This window comes from Chrysemys picta, chromosome 3 (assembly GCF_011386835.1).
Source record: "Chrysemys picta bellii isolate R12L10 chromosome 3, ASM1138683v2, whole genome shotgun sequence".
NCBI classification, from domain to species: Eukaryota; Metazoa; Chordata; order Testudines; family Emydidae; genus Chrysemys; species Chrysemys picta.
Genome location: NC_088793.1, coordinates 70108173 through 70133305, shown reverse-complemented (window position 1 = coordinate 70133305; position 25133 = coordinate 70108173). Strand labels below are relative to the sequence as shown.

Genomic DNA, 25133 nt, shown 5'->3' with positions numbered 1-25133 from the left:
CAGAACAGGTCGTGCTGGTGGGGGAGTGGCATTATATGTGAAAGAAAGCGTAGAATCAAATGAAGTAAAAATCGTAAATGAATCAAACTGTACCATAGAATCTCTATGGATAGAAATTCCATGCTCTGATAATAAGAATATAGCGGTAGGGATGTATTACCGTCCACCTGACCAGGATGGTGATAGTGACTGTGAAATGCTCAGGGAGATTAGAGAGGCTATTAAAATAAAAAACTCAATAATAATAATAATAATAATTAATAATGGGGGATTTCAATTATCTCCATATTGACTGTGTACATGTCACCTCAGGACGGGATGCATAGATAAAGTTTCTTGACACCTTAAATGACTGCTTCTTGGAGCAGCTGGTCCTGGAACCCACCAGAGGTGAGGCAATTCTTGATCTAGTCCTAAGTGGAGCACAGGATCTGGTCCAAGTGGTGAATATAGCTGGACCACTTGGCAATAGTGACCATAATATAATTAAATTTAATATCCTTGTGGCAGGAAAAGCACCACAGCGGCCCAACACTGTAGCATTTAATTTCAGAAAGGGGAACTACACAAAAATGAGGAGGTTAGTTAAACAGAAATTAAAGGGTACAGTGCCAAAAGTGAAATCTCTGCAAGCTGCGTGGAAACTTTTGAGACACCATAATAGAGGCTCAACTTAAATGTATACCCCAAATTAAAAAACATAGTAAGAGAACCAAAAAAAAAAAAGGCACCATGGCTAAACAACAAAGTAAAAGAAGCAGTGAGAGGCAAAAAGGCATCCTTTAAAAAGTGGAAGTTAAATCCTAGTGAGGAAAATAGAAAGGAACATAAACACTGGCAAATGAAGAGTAAAAATACCATTAGGAAGACCAAAAAAGAATTTGAGGAACAGTTAGCCAAAGACTCAAAAAGTAATAGCAATTTTTGTTTTTAAGTACATCAGAAGCAGGAAGCCTGCTAAACAACCAGTGGGGCCACGGATGATCGAGGTGCTAAAGGAGCACTCAAGGACAATAAGGCCATTGTGGAGAAGCTAAATGAATTCTTTGCATCAGTCTTCATGGCTGAGGACATGAGGGAGATTCCCAAACCTGAGCCATTCCTTTTAGGTGACAGATCTGAGGAACTGTCCCAGATTGAGGTATCATTAGAGGAGGTTTTGGAACAAATTGATAAATTAAACAGCAATAAGTCACCAAGACCAGATGGTATTCACCCAAGAGTTCTGAAGGAACTCAAATGTGAAATTGCAGAACTACTAACTGTAGTCTATAACCTTCTGTACCAGATGACTGGAGGATAGCTAATGTGATGCCAGTTTTTAAAAAGGGCTCCAGAGGTGATCCTGGCAATTACAGGCCTGTAAACCTGACTTCAGTACCGGGCAAACTGGTTGAAACTATAATAAAGAACAATATTGTCAGACACATAGATGAACATAATTTGTTGAGGAAGAGTCAACATGGTTTTAGTAAAGGGAAATCATGTCTCCGCCAACTATTAGAATTCTTTGAGGGGGTCAACAAGCATGTGGGCCAAGGGGATCCAGTGGATATAGTGTACTTAGATTTTCGGAAAGCTTTTGAAAAGGTCTCTCACCAAAGGCTCTTATGCAAAGCAAGCTGCCGTGGGATAAGAGGGAAGGTCTTCTCATGGATTGGTAACTGGTTAAAAGATAGGAAAAAAAGGGTAGATATAAATGGTCAGTTTTCAGAATGGGGAGAGGTAAATAGTGGTGTCTCCCAGTGGTCTGTTCTGGGAGCAGTCCTATTCAACATATTCATAAATGATCCAGAAAAGGGGGTAAACAGTGAGGTGGCAAAATTTGCAGCTTCCGACTCAAGTTGAGCAGAGTAGCCCAGCCCACTCCGAGCTGGTCTCCCCGGACGCCAGTGGCCACATACATGTGCCCTCCAGGCCGGAGGCCCTGCAGGCAGCTCGAGACGTAATGTCTCTCCTGGTACCGGCTGCACCAACCCCAGCGGCTCCCTGGTCCAGAGGCAAGCTGGCGCTTGGACAGCCACAGTCACTACCCAGGCGGTACTGGTCACGGTCGAGGGAAGAAGGTTCCCAACACTGTTCTCCGCAGAGTGACCACCTCACTCACAGCCCACGCCAGTCCCCATTGACCCCCACCAGATTGTCTAGCTGGGTGCCGAGCAGCAGGGATTCCAGTCACCGCTCCACATTGAGGGAGCGCAGGCCTCAAGATCAGAGCGTGCAACGCAGGGACTGGGACAGATGGCATCGGAGGTCGCTGACTCCAAGAAGCCCCACCGTAGCCCCTCGCGGTACTGACATTGACGCCGCTCATGCTCTCCGTCCTGGTCAAGGTCCCTGGCATGGAACCGCTCCCACAGCCCCAGGCATAGATCGCCGGCAACTGGCCGTCACAGATCCGCCCGACGGAGCCGTTCGCGGAGCAGCCGTTACAGATGGTACTCCCACTCCTCTACACTGGACTGAAGGTCTCGAGCCTGGTACCGTTCACGACACTGTTACTCGTCCCCATCTCGGGATAGCAGCTGTTCGTATGCAAGCCCCGTCTCCCCTCAGAGCCGACAGTCGTCGGACCGGGCGAGTCTGGCGGGGCAGCCCGCTCGGACGGTGCCACAGCAAGTGCAGTGGAACCAGGCTCCCTGGCCAGCACCCTGGTACCAAGGGACCCTGTGGGCCTCAACATAGCCCCCGGTGGTGGCTCGCTCGGTAGCCGGGGCCTCGGAAAGACCATCGGCCTCCCCCTCTTGGCCTCCCCGTTTCAGCCCCCCAGGAGTGCTCTTCCCCAGCCCCGCGCTCAGATGGGGACCAAGCGTTGGGTTCTGTGGCACTGGTGGGGACGCAGAGCACTGCGCCCACATCCTCATTCTCCCCTGATGAGGCAATCACAGCCCCTTCTCCTCCTGTTCCCCAGGAGGACACAAAAGCCCACCAAGAGGTCTTGAAAAGGGTGGCTTCGAGCCTCAGTCTACAGGCTGAAGAGGTGGAGGAGCCTTTGAACTCCCTCTTTGATGTCCTCTCGGCCACTGTGCTGGCCAGGGTGGCCCTTCCTCTCCGCAAAGGGGTGGCCAAGATCTTTTGATGGGACACCCGGGGACAACTTATCAGTCTGCAACAGAGATCCGCCCGACCTACCCTTCTCCAACTCCTAGGTCACGTGTCAGCGTGTACGTACGTGGTATGTCACACCAGACTCAGGATGCGGCCCATTCAGCTCTGGCTAACCTCGATGTTCTCCCAGTCCAGAGACAGTCTGAACAAGGTCCTCACCGTGCCCGAGGCCATTTACATTCGGACACATTACCCACCAAGTTAATGAATATTTCAGATCTTGCCCAAATACACACTTATAGCCATTTCTTATTAACTAAACTAAAATTTATTAAAAAAGAAAAGTGAGAGAATATTGGTTAAAAGATCATTATACATACAGATATGAATAGAGTTCTGAGATCAGTTTCATAGCAGAGTCTTTTTAGAATTAGTCTATAGGTACGGTCCCAATGTTCAAATACTCAATATCAGGGCAGTCCAGCTGGGACTGGAGATCTCAGTCTTAGGACTCGAACGTCCTCAGAATGGAACTTAAGCAGATCTGAGATGATAAGATCAGGTCCCAAGAGTTTGTATAGAGATTTTTTGCATCCTCTTGGCAGTTGTCCTTGGTGAACAATAGGCTTTTGAAGTAACGTTCCATTTCCTAAACATTGTTGGTAATTAGCTACATGGATTAACATTAGGGTTACCATATTTTAATTTTTAAAAAGGAGGACACTCCATGGGGCCCCAGCCCCACCCCAACTCCGCCCCTTCCCTGCCCCCAGCCCTGCCCCAACTCTGCCCCCTCCCCTGAACGCTCCTCCCCCTCCCCTGCTTCCCACGAATCAAATGTTCGCGGGAAGCCTGAAATAGGGAGGCAGCAGGTAGGCTGGGGCGGGGTGCTGCTCAGTCCAGCCCCCCTGGCCAAGCAGCTCCCTTCGGTGGCCGGCCGGCCGGCCCAGGCCAAGAGGCTCTGGCCCCGGCGTCGCCCGCCCGGCTCGGGCCCTGGGGCCCCGGCCCCTGGCCAAGTGCCCGCACCCCCAGCCCCGGCTCCGGCTGAGCACCGCCCCGGCCCCGGCCAAGTGCCCGCGCCCCCAGCCCCGGCCGAGCACCACGCTGGCCCCCGGCCCTGCACCGCCGGGCCCTCTCTCCCTATTTTCCCGGACATGTCCGGCTTTTGGGGATTTCCCCCCGGACGGGGATTTGAGGCCCAAAAAGCCAGACATGTCCGGGAAAATCCGGACGTATGGTAACCCTATTAACATAAGAGAAGTGCCTAGCGCCCACCATTTGTGGGTGATTTACTGTATACTTCAAAGAGAAATCAAGACAGTGATATCACTATATTTACAGTTCATTTAAATGTGAATATCTTATTTTGATCTCTGAATTAACAGAATACAGCAATAGACAGGAACTGTTTGATTACATTCTACCAATATATATGTAAACACACAAAAAAAACATTATCAATACATCTCTAAAGGTTGAAGCTGGGTCAATTAGTCTGCAATTTGCTTAACCCTTTCTGGCCCTGTGTCACACATGTTTATGTACATATTGGAAGTGGTGGGCAGCATGGTAACTACACTTGCAGTGCACTTTAACATTTTCTCTGGAACTTGATTATAGTCCACATTTTCACTGCCTTTATAACATTTTTAGCTTTTAAAAAAAATGGAAGAGGTCTGTTTAAATTTAAGAATTCTTTAACAGTCTCCCTTGTCCTATGAGATATTACTTGTCATTTTGGTATCTAGCTAAATAGATTAGTAATGTTTTCTTTTAGTATGTTTAGCAGCATTCACTTTCTATGTAGGATCATAGGAATTGCCATACTGCATCAGACCTGTGACCCATCTAGTCCAATATTCTGCCTTTATAGTGGCCAGCACCAGATTCTTCAGTGGAAGGTGCAAGAAAGACTGTAGTAGGCAGATCCTTCTAGTCAGGGGTGGCCAACCTGAGCCTGAGAAGGAGCCAGAATTTACCAATGTACATTTCCAAAGACCCACAGTAATACATCAGCAGACCCCCATCAGCACTCCCCCCTCCCACCCCAACCATCCCCGCCCATCAGCGCCTCCCCCTCCATCGCTGTTTCATGGCATGCAGGAGGCTCGGGGTGGGGAGGGGAGCGAGGGCACAGCAGGCTCAGGGGAGGGGGCAGGAAGGGATGGAGCGGGGGCAGGGCCTGTGGCAGAGCCAGGGGTTGAGCAGTGAGGACCCACCCCGGCACATTGGAAAGTTGGCGCCTGAAGCTCCAGCCCTGGAGTCGGTGCCTATACAAGGAGCCGCATATTAACTTCTGAAGAGCCACATGTGGCTCTGGAGCCGCAGGTTGGCCACCCCTGTACTAGTACATCCAAATTCCTAATATTTTGAGAGATTGGCTTAAGCATCAAAGCATGAGGTTTTATATTCCTTCCGAATTTTTTCTCAGCATTATTTATTATAACTCTGCATACATTCTAAAAAAGAAAAACATTAATTATGCATGCAAAAGTGGGCTAGGTACTTCAGAATAAGATAGGTCCTTGCTCTTAAGAGCTTGCAGTCATAGATGGAGGATGCTGAAAGGGATATGGTATAAAAGCAAAATGAATAAGATGAATTTTGGCTTGTCTTATTAGTTTAATTACCGTATATACTCGTTCATAAGCCAAATATTTTTGGGAAAAAAGTGAAGCATCAAGGAGCCGGGGTCAGCTTATAAACGGGTCTACACTAAAATTTGATGATTTTAAACTCTATGGAATCATTGAATTGAATATCTAATACATTGTTGTTTTGTTTACCTGGAACATCTGCAGGCATGCACTTTCCACAGCTCCTATTGGCTGGGAACAACGAACCGCGGCCAAAGAGAGCCGAGGAGCTCTATGCCTGCAGACGCTCCAAGTAAACAAAACGTCCTGACCCACCAGCGGCTTACCCTGACAGCCGGGAGCCAAAGTTTGCCAACCCCTGAAAAATAGGGTCGGCTTATGAAAGGGTCACACAGTTTTTACTATTTTTACCGAACCATCTTAGGAGGTCGGCTTATAAATGAACGGGCTAATGAACGAGTATATACAGTACTTTTTTTCCTTTATCCGCTCCCTCTGTGTCTGCCCTTAATCCAGCCCTGTCCTCTCATACAGTCTTCACTTTCCTCACATTCTGCCTCCTTGTTCTCTGTTCCCATATCTTGGACTGAATGTTAGAGTGCTACTTTTTTTTTTTTTTGAATTCTCTCATGATGTATCTCGCTTATCAGAAGTTGCACTCAGCGGTCCCAAGTGTCTAGATCAGAAGTGTCTACAAATGTCAGCATAGTGTTTGCTAAGGTGAGGGCAGGGCCTCATGGTCTCTTCTGCTCCATTCCCAGAGACTCTGAACAGCTGCAGATGCTTCTCTTGCACAGTGAGTGAATGAGTGTGTGTGTGCGTGCGCGCAGAGGGGCAACCCTTATAGTCTGGCGTAGGACTGGTGGGGGATGGGGGGTGAGCTTTACAATGTTTCCCTCTTAACAAAGGACATAAATCAGAAAAAAAGAAAAGTGAGCAAAACTCAAACAGCTTTTTTTTTAAAAAGAATGTGTTATCATTGACTTATTGTTATATTATTATTATTTATAAACCAGTAGCTGCCACAATATGCTAAGTATCATTCAAATACACAGATGATACAAACCTTACCCCCAAAAGCTCAGTATGTTATAATTTGTTTTAAAAAGAATTCCTTAAGAAAAATACTTGTTACAAGTAGACACTTTTTTTTTTGGTCTATCCTAATTAATTTGTGAAATATGCTGCTCCCTTGCTAAGGTGGTTCTTACAAACCAATGGTAATTGTGTAAGTTAAGATCTCATAACTGAATTTGGAAGGTAGCCATATAATAGGTAATTTATAATGTCGAGCTGTTTTGTTCCATTATTTGGTCTTGATTAATATCAAATCCCGCACCTGGTTGACATATTTATGTGGCCTTCATGATGTACAGGTTCTGCAGAATTGATGCTTTTATTAAAAAATAAGTGCCTGTGACATGCTATAAATGAACTGAAGATGAACCGATGCAGCATCTTCCAGAGTCTGCAAACAGCCTGAAAGTAACTATGGTTCAGAGAGGCGGGAACTCCCCAGCTCTCATTCATCTAATTAGGTATAATAACTCCATAGCCTAATGGCAACAATAGGTATTTCACTGAGAGTTGCTGTGATGAGGGCAATGAAGAAAGAAGGAGAAACATTGAAAGGAGGATAGGGAAAGAAGGAGAAACGAACGACCAAAATGGCTGTAGTCGTAGGTGAGGATATGTCCATACCATGTGATGCAGTATGGAACAATTAATGGGCTTAGCAAATAAATAGTGATAAGGAAGGTCCAGATGCTGCCAGCCTTATGTTTAGTATTTTACTTTACAAATAGTCTGATTTCAATGATAACTACATTTTGTGTCTGTGGCTGGTTAATTTGTATGTAAAAGGCTCATTCTACCTTTGATGTTTGTGCAAACCTCCTACTGACATCAGTGGGAGGCCTGGGGTAGTTTGATGGAAAATGCATTGTTTTAAGATAATTAAAAGTGGAATTTTGCCCATTCCACAGAATGAGTTCAACACATCCAATTTGTAAAACACCAAATTTATGTATTTGGAGTCATTTTGAATGTTAATTGCTTTTAAAATGAAAGTTATTGCTGAACTTATTTCTTGAGTATAAATATTTGTAATATGCTTCTATACAGGGGTTTTTGTTTTGAGTCCCCCCAAACTGTTTCTGAAGGTGGGAGAATTCACAGCAGTATTCTGTGATATGAATGCACACTGTATAAATATTGAATAAATTCTCATGCCACATTAGTTCGAGTTCTTATCTCAAGCAACAGTATCTCATGTTCTGTAGCTTCCTGGTACCACAGATAAAGTATATAAAACATTTTAAATGCTTTAGGCTTTTTGCCATTAGCTTGTCTCTGTGTTGAGTGATTCAGTGCTAAAGGTTAGAAAATGTTCATCTTAAAATGTGTTGTCAAATTCTAATGGCAGTCTTGCCATTTGTCTCATTTTTAGAAATGAAAAACCTTAATGTTCTAAGTTTTACGGCATTTTTCATTTCCATAAATATTTTACTTTCCATTCTTGTAAAAGAAAAATACAGAAATTAAGATGCATTATTCAACTGCCAAGTTGTTGAAATGTTATAGACCTTATTTAGGGGGCAAAAGACACCCTCACATTAATTAACTTTATTTAAATACATATATTCATGAAGCTATCTTAAATAAATAAAGATTTAAAATTTATATCCACAATCATAATTCCACTGTCAAGAGAAATATATACTAGTCCATTAGTATAGAATTCAAGGTATTAGGCTGCAGGTCCCTCTGAAAATGGAGAGGCATGAAGGGATTTCTCTTTGGAAATGCAGATGTCAGCTGTGTGTGCTTTGAATTGTCAGTAATAATGTTACCACAGGCTGACATTTTAGCCTATGTTTATATCATAGTCTTGTTCTAGAATCATTAAAGTTGTTAAGGCAGTTGTGGCATATGTTCTGTTATGGTTCAGTAAATCAAGGCATGTGCGGTACTTGTATGCATATTTTGTGTGGGTGTACATAGTATGTACTGAATTATTCATATTATTTAAGGTACTGATTTTGGGAATAAAAAGGAATATGTTCTGCTGGCAGTTTATTTCCAGACCAAATTTAAAAAAAAAAAAAAAAAGAGAGATTCTTAGTCCATCCCAGACCAAGCTAAATATTTACTGGATACACAGACTTAGAGTGCTTTATTGAAGTAGAGCCTGGCAGCACTGTGATAGCATTTCCATTAAAAACACTGTGCTTGTGGGATTTATAATTCAAATACCACACTTTTGCCATCTGCACATTTATCCATAAGAAAATGTCTATGGTATAGTTGGACAACGTAGGCTCAGGCATGACAAAATAAACAGCAATTTTCAGCCTTCCCACTTCCTACCTGAAGAATCCCTATTGGGCTAGTGAATTTTTTTCTCCTTTACCGTGACTGTTTGTCTACAAGTCCTGAAATCCTACATTTTATTAAAATATTTTTTTGCATCATTTTCCACCCAGAAGATTCAAAGTGGACCGGTGGGGCATACATTTTGATTTAACATATCTATAAAATTTGCTTTGTTTGGATATAGTTTGCGCTATTTAAACTATAGGCTCAGACATGACAAAATACCCTTTCACTATTTTTAGCAGGGGACAGTCTGGACAGCAGGGAAGGAGAGAAGTCCAAAATGCATGGCAGAAGGAGATTTTTTTCCCTCACACTCCCCTCCTTTGGTTCTCTGCTTAGCCATTGGCTGGGCAAGGGGGGTTGGGCCAGCTGATAGGCAAGGGAGGGGCACCTGGCAGCTAATTTAAGATAGCCTGGGCTTTTCAAAAGCCTTTTATTCTCCAGTTAGCTGCAAAGAAGCAGTTCCTGTTTAGCCATATCTGGAGTAAGAAAACATTGGACAACACTGGAGGAGGCATGGGAAAAGAGTCAGCACATGTTGGGCAAGTAGTAACAAAGGGTTGGAAGGATTTTAGATTCTGGGGAACTTTGATTCAGAGGGGTCACCTTCTCCACACATGCCAGGTCTTGGGCTGGGACTGACCCTCCCCCCTCTTCCTCCCTAGCAGCAATAGTGGCAGCTTGCTCCAGTAGTGGGGCAATGATACAGGGAGCTTCCATGTCTGAAATGCATCCGAAGAAGTGAGGTTTTTACTCACGAAAGCTTATGCCCAAATAAATCTGTTAGTCTTTAAGGTGCCACCAGACTCCTTGTTGTTTTTGTAGATACAGACTAACACGGCTACCCCCTGATACTTGACTCCATGTCTGAAAGTTTCTTCCCCATCTTCCCTGCTGTTCTGGTTGGTTGTGTAATTGTGTCCCCATTAGGGAGGAATGGGGCACACTACTAGGTGGAACATAGCCACCCTGTAGGGACCTGTGTGGTCTCCACAGCCCCTGTAGACAGGGTGGCAGAAGTCAGAGCCAGATGGCTGCAGTTAAGGGGGAGAGAGGAGGAGCTGCTGCTTCTGTGGCATGGGGAACAGGGCCTTATAGAAGGGGTGATGGGGACTGGGCGGCTGGGATAGCAAGAGAGACCCAGCCAAGCTCTCATGGGAGTCCCACTTCTTAGATGGAGCATTATATCTATTTTATACCCACAGGCTGGCAGATGGGTACACAGATCCTACTGCCTAAGCAGTCTCTGGCCACCCACAATTGCAAGAGCACCTCTTATACCAAGTCGTGGTTCAGGGTTCCAAGGTGAGGAACAGGTTCCATGTGCCAGAGAGGGAAGCTCAGCTGATGAACACAGGGTGCAAATCCCTGCTTGAGATGGAGACATTGGGAGAGAGGGTTGATGTTTGTATCTGGGGGCATTTTGTAGTGCATTGAACCCACAAGCAGGCAGCCACGTCAGAAAGTGTATCACAACTGAGCTTCAAAGCTGATGCCCCTTGCCTTTGATGATATGAGCTGGGGCCAGCTCATATCCCTGCTGCATGCAGTGATGGCTGAGCTGTACTCACCTGATGTCCTGCTTATTCACCAGGGCAAAAAATGATTTTGGGGGACTGTACTGGATTAAATTTAAGGATTAGGATACAGAGGGATGTGGAGCTGATTCTGCAGTTATGGCCTTGTGCTCAGTTGGTTTGGTTTGAGATGTTCCCAAGATGAATTTGGTGGGTGGGACCACTGAGCCAGCCCATGTTGACAGGATGTGAAAAAATGTGAGCCATGAGGTAGCCAGGATAATTATGGAGTTTGGAGTGGACTGTGATAACACAGGCATATCTGATACAATGGTCCTGAGTTATTTTAGGTATGATGGAGTGCATCTGTCAAATGCTGGGGCTGGTGTTTGGCTCCTTGACCAGGGGTTGGGTCAGGCAGGAGATGGGTACCAGGCATGGTGGGTGTGGAGTGTACCCATATTAGTTGCTGGTGTCTCTCTTATCTGGTGTCCAGAATGGGTAAAGGCTAAAAGGGCCAGCTCCCAGAGGTAAATGAGATATGGCATTTTGCAGTTGGACTTAGCACTCGTAAGCAGGGAGGAGCCTGATGTCTTCGCAGACTGATGCACTCACTGCTTTCCACCACCTGGTGGCCTCTGTCATCACACCCCCTTTTACGTGGGGGAGGGAAGGAGAGAGGTTTCACAACAGAGCTGAGTCCATGGGGTAGATCGGGGATGGTCCACTCTGAGTTACTGTTTGGTTTCTGATTGAAGCCCTGTAACCCTCACTGGAACCAGTAAATGGCTCATGTGAGAAAGGGGTGTGTGTGGGGGAGGAAGTATAATGTCCCTTTCTGAGGTATAATTAATAAAGTTACAGTCTCCCATTTAAATCCATCACATGTGTCATTCATTCATCTGTTTGGCTTAATGGATAGCAACTTTCAGCCTCCCCACTTCCTACCTTAAGAACTGGGTTAGTTAATTTTTTCTCCTTGATGGGGATTGGGGGTTGTATTAAAAACAAAACAGTGTTAACAAAAGTACTATGGATTACAACCATAGCACCTTGTGTTGTGATCTCTCAGGACAATTATACAGAGTTACACCATGTTAGTAAAGCTTAGATAGGAAGAGGTGTTAATTCAGCAGCCTTCTTTTTTCTCTGGGGGCATGTCTCAACTTGAATTTTTACTCATGGTTTAATATACATTAATTAACCCATGCTAACACAATTGCCAATGCTAGTGTAGATAGACACAAATGTTTCTTGCTAGTTGTGTTTAAGACTAAAATACACTATTACAACAAACATTTGCTTCATGGAACAAAACATGTGTAGTGTCTGCTCTAGAATTTAAAACCTTGTTAATTAACATGTTAACACACAGCTAAAGTGCCATATCATCAAGCAGCACTGAACCAATAACAATCTCCCTTCACAAATTATCAGAACTTGCAAAATCCTGAAGTCAGTTTAGGTACTCAGATATTTATAGGTATTTAAAAAAAAATCTGATACATGTCTAATGAGACATGTCAAGTGTTAAATCCAGAATGGATTCTAAAACACATTATATGTTTTTGGAAAACAGTTTTAAAATATCTCTCTCTCACTGTGAGAGGGAATTTAAACAATCTCCAATTTTTAGTTTTTCCTCCCAAGTTATTTATTACAGCCTATGTTACCTCTTACTATTTTTTGCTAAAAGCTGGGGTCTTCTTTTTTAAATTGGGTGTTATCATTTGGAGACTTAAGATCAGTCTGGGACAAGTCTGTCTTTTATTTCTCTCTAGTGCTTTGTATTTCATTCTTTAGCAACACTTGCTAATCATGGTCAACTGCTAATAACAAAGAAAAGCCCTCCCAACACTACTTGAATTCAATATGTCCTTGATTTAAATTCAGAATTATGCTAAATTTCTGTTCCTTTCTAAAAGTGGATGCTTTGAAAGAGTGAAACCCATCCCAATTTTTTTACTTGGGTGGTTGATGAATTATTTCCAAGCTATTTCCTATGATTTCTGAACCACAGACTCTTACATCAGTCTAGCTTTGACCTTTACCCAAGGAAACCAGTGGTAATATACCATAACTAGCTTTGAAATAAAAATTTGAGTGTCAGAACAGTGGGAGATAATTGCTTCAGAGTAGGTGTGAGAAGGGAAAGGATTCTTTAAGGCAGAGAGAATAAGGTGATTAGAAGATTTCATATGGAATCAGTTAAAAGAATTGAAATTGCTAGCTACTAATGGCTTCAAATCAATTTATGCCACTACAGTAAAACCCTTTTAAATGATTAACTGTAAAATAATTGTGTGAACACGATTTCCTGTTTTTTTCAGGATAAAATATTTAAAATATTAGACCTAGTTTTTTGAAGGTCTTATAAGAGATGAGTGAGCGGGGAAGTGGTTTTAGGAAAAGTAGCAGAATAATGGGGTAGTGAACTTCAACTTTTCTGGTTACATATTTTGAAGTTGAAAAGACTCCTTGAGAATCAGGTCTTTTCTTCCATAACTTGTTGCAAAGATCAAGGTGGTGATGCCCTGTACTTTCCCAAATTGTAAATAGAAAATAAATCTGTGTCTGTGTTTAGTTAACCATTAAATTTCCTCTGAGTGGACAAGGTCAGTCATTATGTAGATGTATTTTCATGTATGCTCCACACAGACTGGCTTGAATGAACAATGGAGTGGTAGCTTTTTTGAGTGTCAGTACCTAAAATTAGATCTCACAGCTATGCTGTGACTTAAATGAAGTGAACAATGAGAGTTTTGCTCACTCTTGCTTCTAGAATTTTCCCTACTCTAACTATTCATTAATTCAACTAGGCCTTCATTTAAAATGGAAAAAATAATCAGAAAAATGAGAAATGCTCCTTTCATGTTGATGCTGTACCATCCCTCTAATATTTTTGTTGAGAAATGGTTATTAATCTTTCCCTCTTTAATAGTTTAGGTTCTCCTTCTGCTCCTATATCTGCCTTTTGATTTAGGAATTGGGTGATACTTCTACTGATCACAAAGGCGGCCTCTTCTGATCGTCCTTTTTAAAAAAAAAGAATAAATGTTGCTATTCTAAGAACATAAGAATGGCCCTACTGGGTCAGACCAAAGGTCCATTTAGCCCAGTATCATGTCTTCCGACAGTGGCCAGTGCCAGATGCTCCAGAGGGAATGAACAGAACAGGTAATCATCAAGTGATCCATCCCCTGTTGCTCATTCCCAGCTTCTAGCAAACAAAGGCTGGGGACACCATTCCTGCCCATCCTGGCTAATAGCCATTGATGGACCTATCATCCATGAATTTATCTAGTTCTTTTTTGAACCGTGTTATGGTCTTGGCCTTCACAACATCCTCTGGTAAGGAGTTCCACAAGTTGACTGTGCATTGTGTGAGGAAATACTTCCTTTCATTTGTTTTAAACCTGCTGTCTATTAATTTCATTTGGTGACCCCTAGTTCTTGTGTTATGAGAAGTAGTAAACAACACTTCCTTATCTACTTTCTCAACACCAGTCATGATTTTATAGACCTCAATCATATCTCCCCTTAGTCATCTCTTTTCTAAGCTGAAAAGTCTGTCTTATTAATCTCTCCTCATACAGAAGACGTTCCATATCCCGAATAATTTTTGTTGCCCTTTTCCAATTCCAGTATATCTTTTTTGAGATGGGGTGACCACATCTGCACACAGTATTCAAGATGTGGGTGTACTATAGAGTTATATAAAGACAACATGATATTTTCTGTCCTAGTTTCCTATTCCTATCCTATTCTAGTTTCCTATTTTAATTTCTTATAACTTTTCAAAGCTTTCATAGTTTACGGTCAAATTTTTGTGCCTTGTTCACTGCATGAAGAAAATTTTGTAGCGGTAATTTGTGAAAAAATGTGCATTATTTTTGAATGTGAAGGAGGAAGAGGCAGAGTGAGGTATGGGCTTGGCAAAATAAGTCTCAAATATTTTAGACTCTGGACATAATGCTAAAGCATGAACTATATGACTTGTATTGCTATAAAATTGACACGTTTGATTGAAATTAACATTTCTAAAATTAGCATTACATTTCCACATAATCTATTCCTATTCAGTTAATGGCAGCTACAGTAAGTTGCCACTTGCTAGTACTCTAAATAAAGCAAACCACATTATGATCATTTCCAGATGTGTGTTTTTTTAATTGCCTTGCTTATCTGATATATTACACCAAATGAGTAAAGAAGGATATAAAATGAATAATTTCTTTCAGCTCTTGAAAGGTCACAGTTTAACACCTGAGAATTAAACAAGAACTTTAGTACCTTTTATGACTGAGCAATAATCTATTCTACTAGTTTTTGCTGTCCTTACGTAATACTAGGGTTTTTTTTTTTTTTTTTTTTCAGATTTTCTAATCTACAACTGTGTTTAACTTCATTTTCTATAACAAAAATGCTAATCTCTAATTCTTGGTACGAAAGCTGTTTGTAATACACGTGAAGCAAGGGTTTGAGTTAGCTTTGCAAGTTATATTGTCAGCTAGTTGTCATTAAAAATTATGAACAAAGTGGATTAAATAATATTAGTAAAACAGCACTATATTAAAATACTGTTATGGTTATCTTACACAATTCTATGCTTATGAAATCATCAATTTTAGATTACTTGCTCTCTTAGTTCTTGAACACACAAGTTTAGCAGGACATTTTTAAAAATAAAATAAGCTATCATTGGATAAATAGGGCATCAGACCTCTTCAGCCCTAGAGAAATATGTGCAAGCTGGGAAATTTGACAGGAATATGTATATTTTGTTATGTTTTGATGATATTCAGTGTATCTGTATATTTGTAAATATTTTGTTTATAAATATTTTGTAAGGCAAACTTCAGTTTAATCATAATTTGATAAACATTTAGGTTTTTTATATTATTTTTTGTTTAACTTGGCAGGGACAGCCAGTTGGAGAATGTGATTTTAACATTCGACTAGCATGTATAGAAAAAGAGATTATATTTCCACGGCATGAAAAGATGAAGAATGGTCTTATTGACAAAGCACAGGAACCATTCAGTGTTCGAAACAAACCATTTTTTGACATCCACGCTGCAAGAAAGGTAAATTTATTGAATTTAGGTTTATTAATGTTGTGGTGCTAAAGACAGTAGCTTAGTTCTGAATCTGGGTTTTCCCTCTGTTAATCTAGCTATAGCAATGTCAATTGCTAAGGGAGCATTCAGCGCTCCTTGGCTGGGATTTGGGAATTAGGGTCACTCTGAATATGGCATGTGGCTTTAATCTATCTATTCCTTCTGGAGTACCATTTTCTCCATTTACAAAACCCTTCTTTACTTTTGCACAAACTTCAGTTTTATCTAACAATGCTGAACTGTTGTTGTAGTTGTGTTGGTTCCAGGATATTAGAGAGACGAGGTGTGAGAAGTAGTATCATTTATTGGATGAACTTCTGTTGGTGAATGAGAAAAGCTTTCAAGCTACATAGAGCCCATCTTCAGGTCCTGAAGAATCAATGCTTGGGATTTGAAGAAAGGAACCTGTTACTTTTTTTTTTTAATGTGTTCCTTGATTTTCTGTTACCTTATTTAGCTGTTTATTTACAAATGTTAGAATTCCTAATTCTCATTGTGCACTTCTTCAGTGTAGAAAGGTGATTTCCTTCTGTACAGCTATTTTAAATTCTTCCATGTTGGTTGGCATGTGACCCTTATTTCTCCTAAAGCTAGCTGCTCATTTGTACTCATCCCTACCATAGCAGTTAGTCATATGTAGTCCTCTGCAAAATACTTATAGCTGAATGTAACGGTTGAGCATTGAATCACCTGCTTCCATGTGTTTTTATTATTGCCTAGAGTTTGAGGCAGGGAAAGGGCTTGCTGGGGAGTAGGCAGAATTTCAGAACCTTTTGGCTAACAGAGTGACTGATGAAAACTACAAGAAGGAGAAAATTCTTAGAACATGGTCTTCAAACAGAATGATAAATTAATAGTGTGTCCTGGTCCTGGGAAAGTTTCCGTCCAGAGCAGTGGTACTCAGACTGAGGCTCCTGAGCCACAAATGGCTCTTTTATATCTCCTGCAGTTCTTTGCAGCACATAAATATTAAAACACTCTGTGATTTAATTATTAACCAATCAGGATGCTTTTACTATGTCATTAACCAATTGTAGTTGATAAAATACTAAAATACTTGGTAAGTTATTTTGCTGTGAGAATAATTACACACACACACACTAAATATTTCCCATGTCATACTGTTTAAATATGAATATATAGTACTATAGTAAATGAAACAAATTCACTCTACTGTGGCTCTTTTGCGTAATGTTGATTGCTACTTTGGCTCCTGAACCACTGAGGTCTGAAATCACTGTTCCAGAGAGACTTTATTTCTGATTGAGCCTTGTGAATTTAGTGCAGCATATGGGTGACCACTGTATCTTTAGGTGTATTAAGTTATTTTGGACTGCCAACCAGGAAAATATTTTAAGTAATATTTTTAGCCCTCACAGCGCTCCTTATTTTAGTCACCCTGCCCCCAGCTAGCATGATGAAACAGGGAGAGTCACTGCCAGGGTAAATTAAGATACCCTTTTAAAAACGAATATCTAATCTTTTCCTCAAAAGGAATGTCTTGAGTTCCTCCCCAGGTATGAAAATGAGTAACATAACTTCTTCAAGTAGTGTCTCTATGGATGCTCCACTGTAGGTGCAGCAGAGCCGCCTGCGCCAGGGATCGGAGATTGGTAGCATTGCCCGTTGGGCCACACATGCGCTCCTCTTAGTCTCGCATTGTGGGCAGCATCTATATATAGTGCTGTGCAGTCCAATCGCCTTCAGTTCCTTCTCAACCACCTTTGGTCTGGAAAGCAATCTGGATCAGAGCCCTTCTTCCTCCTTAACCTTTAGAGATACTCTCATTAGTTTTCTCCCCCTAAAAAACCCAACTTTTAGTTACTCTTCCCTCCCTGTTACCTTATGCTTCCCCATTTCCCGCTCTCCCCGATTGGAAGCTCTCCCCCTTGGAAGTATGCTTGGATTCCCCTGGTTCAAGAGGTGCCTCTCTTGTTGGGAGGCCTTTTCTGTGAATGATGGTCACTCATGGTGCATCCACTGCCTCGGTGAGGGCCACATTGCACAGAAGTGCACCCACTGAATCAGCTTGACTACCCAGGCCTAAAAGGACCATGAACTCAGACTGAAAATTCTTCTCATGGAGAGTTCTTTGCAACCAGTTTCAGACCCGGCCCTGATAGCTCTCCAAACTGGTTCTCACCTCGGCTCAGTCATCAGCTGATCTCCTGCTCGCTGCAGCCATCCAAGGGGTAATCCTCTGTTTCCCACTCAGATGGGAAGAAATGGGCCACTACATCGCCTGCCAAGGAACCGGCTCAGAAAAAGCCATCCCCTGCAAGGTCAGTAGCCTCAACATCCTCAGGGGTGAGACTTCGCTCCTATGACCATCCGTGTATCTCTGGCACAGGAGCTAAACAGAAGTCCAAGGACCCTAGATGGGCAGAAACACAAGTGGGGACACTGTCTCTTGGGACCGAGAAGCACAGTGCAAGATCTTCCGAAACAGAATCATAGAGTCATAGATTTTAAGGTTAGAAGGGACCATTATGATCATCTAGTCTGACCTCCTGCACAGAATCTCACCCACCCACTCCTGTAATAACCCTAACCTATGTCTGAGCTGTTGAAGTCCTCAAATCATGATTTAAAGACTTCAAAGTGCAGAGAATCCTCCAGCAAGTGACCCGTGACCCATGCTACAGAGGAAGGCGAAAGTCCCCCAGGGCCTCTGCCAATCTGCCCTGGAGGAAAATTCCTTCCCGACCCCAAATATGGCGATCAGTGAAACCTTGAGCATGTGGGCAAGACTCACCAGCTAGACACCCAGGAGAGAATTCTCTGTAGTCACTCAAATCCCACCCCAGCTAACATCCCATCACCAGGCCATTCGGCATATTTACTGCTAATAGTCAAAGATCAATTAATTGCCAAAATTAGGCTAGCCCATCATACCATCCCCTCCATAAAGTTATCAATCTTAGTTTTGAAGCCAGATATGTCTTTTGCCCCCACTGCTCCCCTTGGATGCTGTTCCAGAACTTCACTCCTCTGATGGTTAGAAACCTTAGTCTAATTTCAAGTCTAAACTTCCTGATGGCCAGTTTATATCCATTTGTTCTTCTGTCCACATTGGTACTGAGCTTAAATAATTCCTCTCCCTCCCTGGTATTTATTCCTCTGATATATTCATAGAGAGCAATCATACCTCCCCTCAGCCTTCTTTTGGTTAGGCTAAACAAGCTGAGCTCTTTGAGTCTCCTTTCATAAGACAAGTTTTCCATTCCTCGGATCATCCTAGTAGCCCTTCTCTGTACCTGTTCCAGTTTGAATTCATCCTTCTTAAATATGAGAGACCAGAACTGCACACAGTATTCCAAATGAGGTCTCACCAGTGCCTTGTATAACGGTACTAACACCTCCTTATCTCTACTGGAAATACCTTGCCTGATGCATCTCAAGACCGCATTCGCTTTTTTCACAGCCATATCACATTGGCGGCTCATCGTCATCCTGTGATCAATATTCCGAGGTCCTTCTAATCTGTTACTTCCAACTGATGAGTCTGCATCTTATAACAAAAATTCTTGTTATTAATCCCTAAATGCATGACCTTGTACTTTTCACTATTAAATAGTATTGAGTGCCTCATCCAAGATAACCTTGGATTCTTCGGCACCAACAACTCTCTTTCCACCAACCAAACACTCAGCACCAAGTAATCCCTTGGTGCCGATATGAACCTTGGCACTGGGAAAGCTCTCTTCACCAAGTAAGCTATCTACCAGCCACTCAAGGGAATGCACTCTGCTCTTGGCATTGATAATGCCTTCACTTTCCAAACACTCACCATTGTCGATGATGCCCCTGCCTACTCCACAGCAATTCAGCTTTCCAAGGGACCTGGTTGTCTCTAATATGCCTGAGTCGCCACTCCTAGAGAGCACTCTATAGCTTATGACTCTGTCTGGGAGTTACAACAAAACTGCCTTTCACCACTGAGAACTGCTTCACCCTTTCCCAGCAAGGAGGAAGAGGAAGAAGAGTGCTCTGTTCCACCCACAAATCCAGAACACACACACAGATAATCCTCTGCTCATCCCCTTTACCCGGAACCAAACTGGGGCCGTGGTACGGACCCCCATGGATGCAACCCCACATACCAATTCATCCACATTGGCCTTACTGGGACCCATGGGGTAGGAATAGGGCACATTTTCCCAAACTGCCCATAAAGCAGAGCCAGAAAGACACATAATTGATATCCCCATCCGTCTCTCAACTACCTCATGTCAACCCAGTAACGATGGAGCAACAGCAGGGAGACATGGAGGAAGAGATTACACAACCACTCCACTTCTACTCCTCTTCTCCTGATGAGGCCATTATGCCACCACCACCTGCGTCAGCAAACAATTTCAGACACTTTCAAGAACTACTGCGCAGAATCTCTCCAGATCCCTCTGGAGGAAGTCAAAGAGCAACAGCACAAGCTGCTCAGTATCCTACACACCTCCACACTGGCAAAAATAGCTCTCCCTATCAATGAGGCCCTGGTGGATCCTGCCAAGGTACTCTGGAAGACCCCAGCATTCATCCCGCCAATCTGCAAGTGAGTGGACAAAAAATACTATGTCCCTGCTAAGGACTTGGAATTTTCCCCCCCAGCCTACTCTAAACTCCTTGATCATTAATGAGGTACACAAGAAGGGACGCCAACACCACCCCAGGGCAACGCCAAACAGGGACTGGAAGCAACTAGACTTCATTCGCAAAGCGTATTCTTCTGCTACACGTCAGTTCCATATTGCCCGTTACCAGGCTCTTATGGCCAAATACAATCATATTAACTATTCTAAAATACCAGGAATTCTGTCAACATCTGCCAGAGGATAAGGAGGAGCAATTCCAGACACTTGTGTCTGAAGGACACCTTCTCGACCGCACAGCACTACAAGCTTCCCTGGGTTCTGCAGACACGGCTGCCTGTTCCATCGCAACAGCCATGGTAATGAGACGAGCATCCTGGCTTCACCTCTCCAGATTCCCTAAAGAAGTATAGACCAGGATCTGTCCTTTGAGGATTCCAAACTATTTACCGAGTATATGGATGAGTCCCTACGTTTTCTAAAGGACTCTGGAGCAACTCTCTGCTCTCTCTGCATATATATACATCAGGGCTGAAGAGATGTCAGGGGAAATACCAGTGTACCTCAAGATCCTGACCTCCACCTTTCACTCCTCACCATCAGTATGATGCACAATGAAGACGACTGTTGGACAACTGTTTAGCCCCGTTTTATCCATTATGGCGGCAAATCACTTCAGAGAAGTGGGTCGTGGAAATAATCAAAAAAGGGTGTATTCCATTCCCTATGGATGCTCCACTACCCACCCACCTCCCCTCTGCTTCGGAGCTCAAAGATTAAGCTCTGCAGTAGAGAAGGAACTGCGGACGGTTGGACCACACAACACTATAGATAGATGCCGCCCACGGTGTGAGATGGGGAGAAGTGCATGTGCGACCCAATGGGCACTGCTGCCCGAAGATCTCTGATCCCAAGCGCAGCGGGCACTGCTGCATCTACGTTGAAACACCTATGTGACACACATCTCAAAGTACATCATTTATTGCACATAGTGAATAACCTTCTATTATTCTCAAAGAAGAGTCTGGCAATTTATTCTTATCTTTAGTCTCATGCTCGGGAAGTAAAGTTGAGATGTCCTTTATAGACCTCTCCCTTTTTGTTTCCTCTTTAGTTATGCTTCAGAGTAGGAAGGGAAGTGAGCCACTAAGTAAACCCCTGCCATTTCCATGGTAATAACTTATATGAAGAGATCTTGCTTCTCCACAAAGGAGGGTTCATGTCTCCCCCACACTCTTCTCCATAGACACCCTCCAAAATGGGAGGAATACAACAGGAGAAATCCACAGACTCTAATAACATAAATGTTTACAGCCAGGGCCCAAAGGAGTGTAGCCATGGTAGAAATTCAACTAGAAAAGGAGTTGTCATTGAAAACAAAGAACCTCCTCTCTAAGGTAAAATCAGATTGCCTCATACTGATGCATGACTCTTTTGAAGGAGTCATTTTGGACCACAAGGGGCCACCTAAATATTCTACAAAACCCAAATGCTGAAGAATTCCTTTTCCCTCCTGAAAGTCATCACAGTGGTGGATCCCTGGCAAAAGATATACTTCTCTCAAGATAGGTGGGGCATGAGGATGTTTGGAGAATGGCATGTCTTTCCTAAGGACCCTACCAACCAGATAATAGCACCCCAGAAGAGGTTTAGAGGCATCCTCTGCTCCCTCGAAGCTCCTACAACATGGTTGCAGCAATCCCTTGGCAGGAACAATATCGTATTTGCTGGACATTTTGTACCAGTTTAATCTAGTATCCTCTTTGTATTTCTGGAACTTCACTTTCCAGCTAATCTTTTTATTGTCCCTCTAATATCCAGGAATCCCACCAAGTGCTGGGTTATGCTTGAAAAAAGATCTCGCATGTAGTGTCAACTCCAAAAGAAGAGGAGGAGTTTCTTAAGGCTATACTGCATCTTCTTTATTGTTAAGAAGAACTCAGATTGGATCTACATTGTTTTAGACCTGGAGGCTTAACGGACCAGACCAGTGTAGTGGTTCTGAAATTGTCTTTCACCATATCAGCAATTCTTCATGAGATTTTCTGACAGTTGTGCTCTCGGAGAACATCTTTTTGTATCTCCATGCATCCATGTACTGGAATCTTCTCATGTTTGGTCACAGAAGGTATACTTGCCGGAACAAGACTAATGTTGGCCACATAGCAGTGATAGCTGCTAAATTAAGTTTTCTAGGAACACCCCTTGTTCTGGTCTACATGCTGATCAGGACATTCTCATTTGTTACAGCATTTGGGTAGCCGCTCTGCAAACTCACTCTGACTGTGTTCCCCAGGTACATGGATTTGTAATAAACCCGATGAAAAGCTCACTGAGACCCTCTCAGAGGATTGATCACTTGGAGATTCTGAGAGATACAGATGAGATATCCAGAATTACAAAGAACAAAATACCCCCTTCACTTGTGGCCTGGTCTACACTAACCCCCCACTTCGGACTAAGGTATGCAAATTCAGCTACGTTAATAATGTAGCTGAATTCGAAGTACCTTAGTCCGAACTTACCGCGGGTCCAGACGCGGCAGGGAGGCTCCCCCGTCGATGCCGCGTACTCCTCTCACCGAGCTGGAGTACCGGCGTCGACGGCGAGCACTTCCGGGATCGATTCATCACGTCTAGACCAGACGCGATAAATCGATCCCAGAACATCGATTGCCTGCCGCCGGACCCGGAGGTAAGTGTAGACGTACCCTTGTACTTCCAACTACTATGATGTCTAGAATCACACATAAAAGTAAAAACAACTAGGAGTCCGTTGGCATCTTAAAGACTAACAGATTTATTTGGGCATAAGCTTTCGTAGGTAAAAAAAGCTTTCAGATGTATGGATTTGAAGAAGTGGGTTTTTACCCACGAAAGCTTATGCCCAAATAAATCTGTTAACCTTTAATGTGCCACCCGACTCCTCGTTGTTTTCGTGAGCTCAGGCTAACACGGCTACCCCTTTGATACATAAACGTAAGTCCATGATTGAGGTTATACATGCAGGAACTCTAGAGATTTATCTTCTATCACAGAAATCACGCTCAAGAACACATCCAAAATAGTACAAATGCCCTGTAAAATGCTCCATTCTCTGTATTAGCGGGACAAAAAGTTCAGGAACAGCTCTGAGAATCCCAGACTGCAGGGTCCTAATCACAGACAACAGTTTCTATGACTGTGACACACATGTGGATCAGCACCACAGAAAAGAGGATCAAGAAGAGAGAAATTATGTGACATAAACTTGCTGGAGCTGAGGAGGGTCCAGCTGGCCCTAAAAAAAAAAAATCTCAAATTCCCCTTGCAAAACTATCACATACTGATAGTCAGACAGTACTATGAAATGAATATTAAAAAGGGTTTTATTTCAAATATTTTCTTTTAGCTAACAGTGCACAAATGTACACAAAGGCAGACAGTAAGGACTAATAAAAATATCAGTTTTGTGTTTCAAGAAGAAACTAATGTATAAAACAGTTCAAATTAGAGAAGCCAGAGGTGTCTTAGCATATATTTAAATTAAGGAGGAGTAAGAGTTAAGTGTTAATCATGGAAGTATGCATCCGAAGAAGTGGGCTGTAGTCCACGGAAGCTTAAGCTCTAATAAATTTGTTAGTCTCTAAGGTGCCACAAGTACGCCTGTTCTTTTTGCGGATACAGACTAACACGGCTGCTACTCTGAAACCTGTCATGGAAGTAGTTTTATATTAACATGCTGTTAGTTATTAATTCTGTAGGGGAATTTGTATGTTGTAATAGTTTTCCTTATAAAGACTTTGGTCTTATGGAGTATTTAGCAATTTATACCCATTTTTAGGAGATAACGAAAAGGCTGATGATTTGTTAGTAAATATTTAGTGATCTCTTACTGGCAGTGTAATGGACTAAAGAGAGTTTTAAATGTGGTCTCTATTGGTAGACCAATTAAACAGCAGTATTAATCTACGCGGATGCTGAATTTTTTTATAAAATTTAAAACCATTATATGCAACGTTAAAAATGGGTAAGTTGCTTGCTTTATATGTCATTGTTAACTGTTGACAGCTTATCCCTTAAGAGCTAGTTGCTGTCAGGAGCTAAAGCTCAGAATTTAGCGAAATGTGGTTTTAGTATTGTAGCTCTGTCAAAGTCAATACAGTTTAGAAATAGTTGCCAATAGATGACAATCAGAACTGATCTGTAGGGATCTGAAGCAGATATGTGGAACACCTTTTTATAGTTATCACCCGAAAAGACAGGAAGCTAGACTCATGTTTGATTGCTTATTTTCTTGACTGTTTAAATAAAATCTCTCTAGTGGTCTACACTCCTCCTGTTAACTATATGGCTATCTTTCACAATCCCTGAATATGAATATTTTTACTGTTTGGATCTAAAGCTTTGAATTTAAATAACACTACTTTTTGTTCCCCCTGGTCCCCTTCCAAATGTATATAGGTTGTATAGTTGGACTGTAAGCTTTTCTAGACAGAATACGTATTATTACCATCTGCAAAGTGTCAAGTACACCTCTACCTTGATATAACTCGACCTGATATAACACGAATTCGGATATAACATGGTAAAGCAGCGCTCCGGGGGGGGCGGGGTGGGGGAGGGAGGGCTGCGCGCCCCGGTGGATCAAAGCAAGTTCAATATAACGCGGTAAGATTTTGGCTCCCAAGGACAGCGTTATATTGGGGTAGAGGTGTATATTGTTGATATAATGCCACTGTTACTAATAAAGCTTTGATATTCTGTTTTTGTGCCTGAGGTTTCCACTACTTTTTCTGTGTATTAAATTTTCTCCTCATCAGAATGTTTTGTGAAAAGATTAGGAGGAAAATTTATATATTAGTGGCATGAAGTACTAAATCTTAACTTGTTTTATAAATTCAGA

General features: G+C 42.5%; 1 protein-coding gene across 3 annotated transcripts in view; it reads left to right on the top strand.

Annotated features, from left to right (window-relative positions):
- Window positions 1-25133, top strand: part of RNGTT (RNA guanylyltransferase and 5'-phosphatase) — a 415119-nt gene that overhangs the window by 181699 nt on the left and 208287 nt on the right. For all 3 annotated transcript variants that reach the window (XM_005299708.4, XM_005299707.4, XM_024103027.3), the window contains one exon: window positions 15463-15627. In XM_005299708.4, the coding sequence (XP_005299765.1) occupies window positions 15463-15627 (165 nt within the window). The remainder of the gene's footprint in view (window positions 1-15462; window positions 15628-25133) is intronic.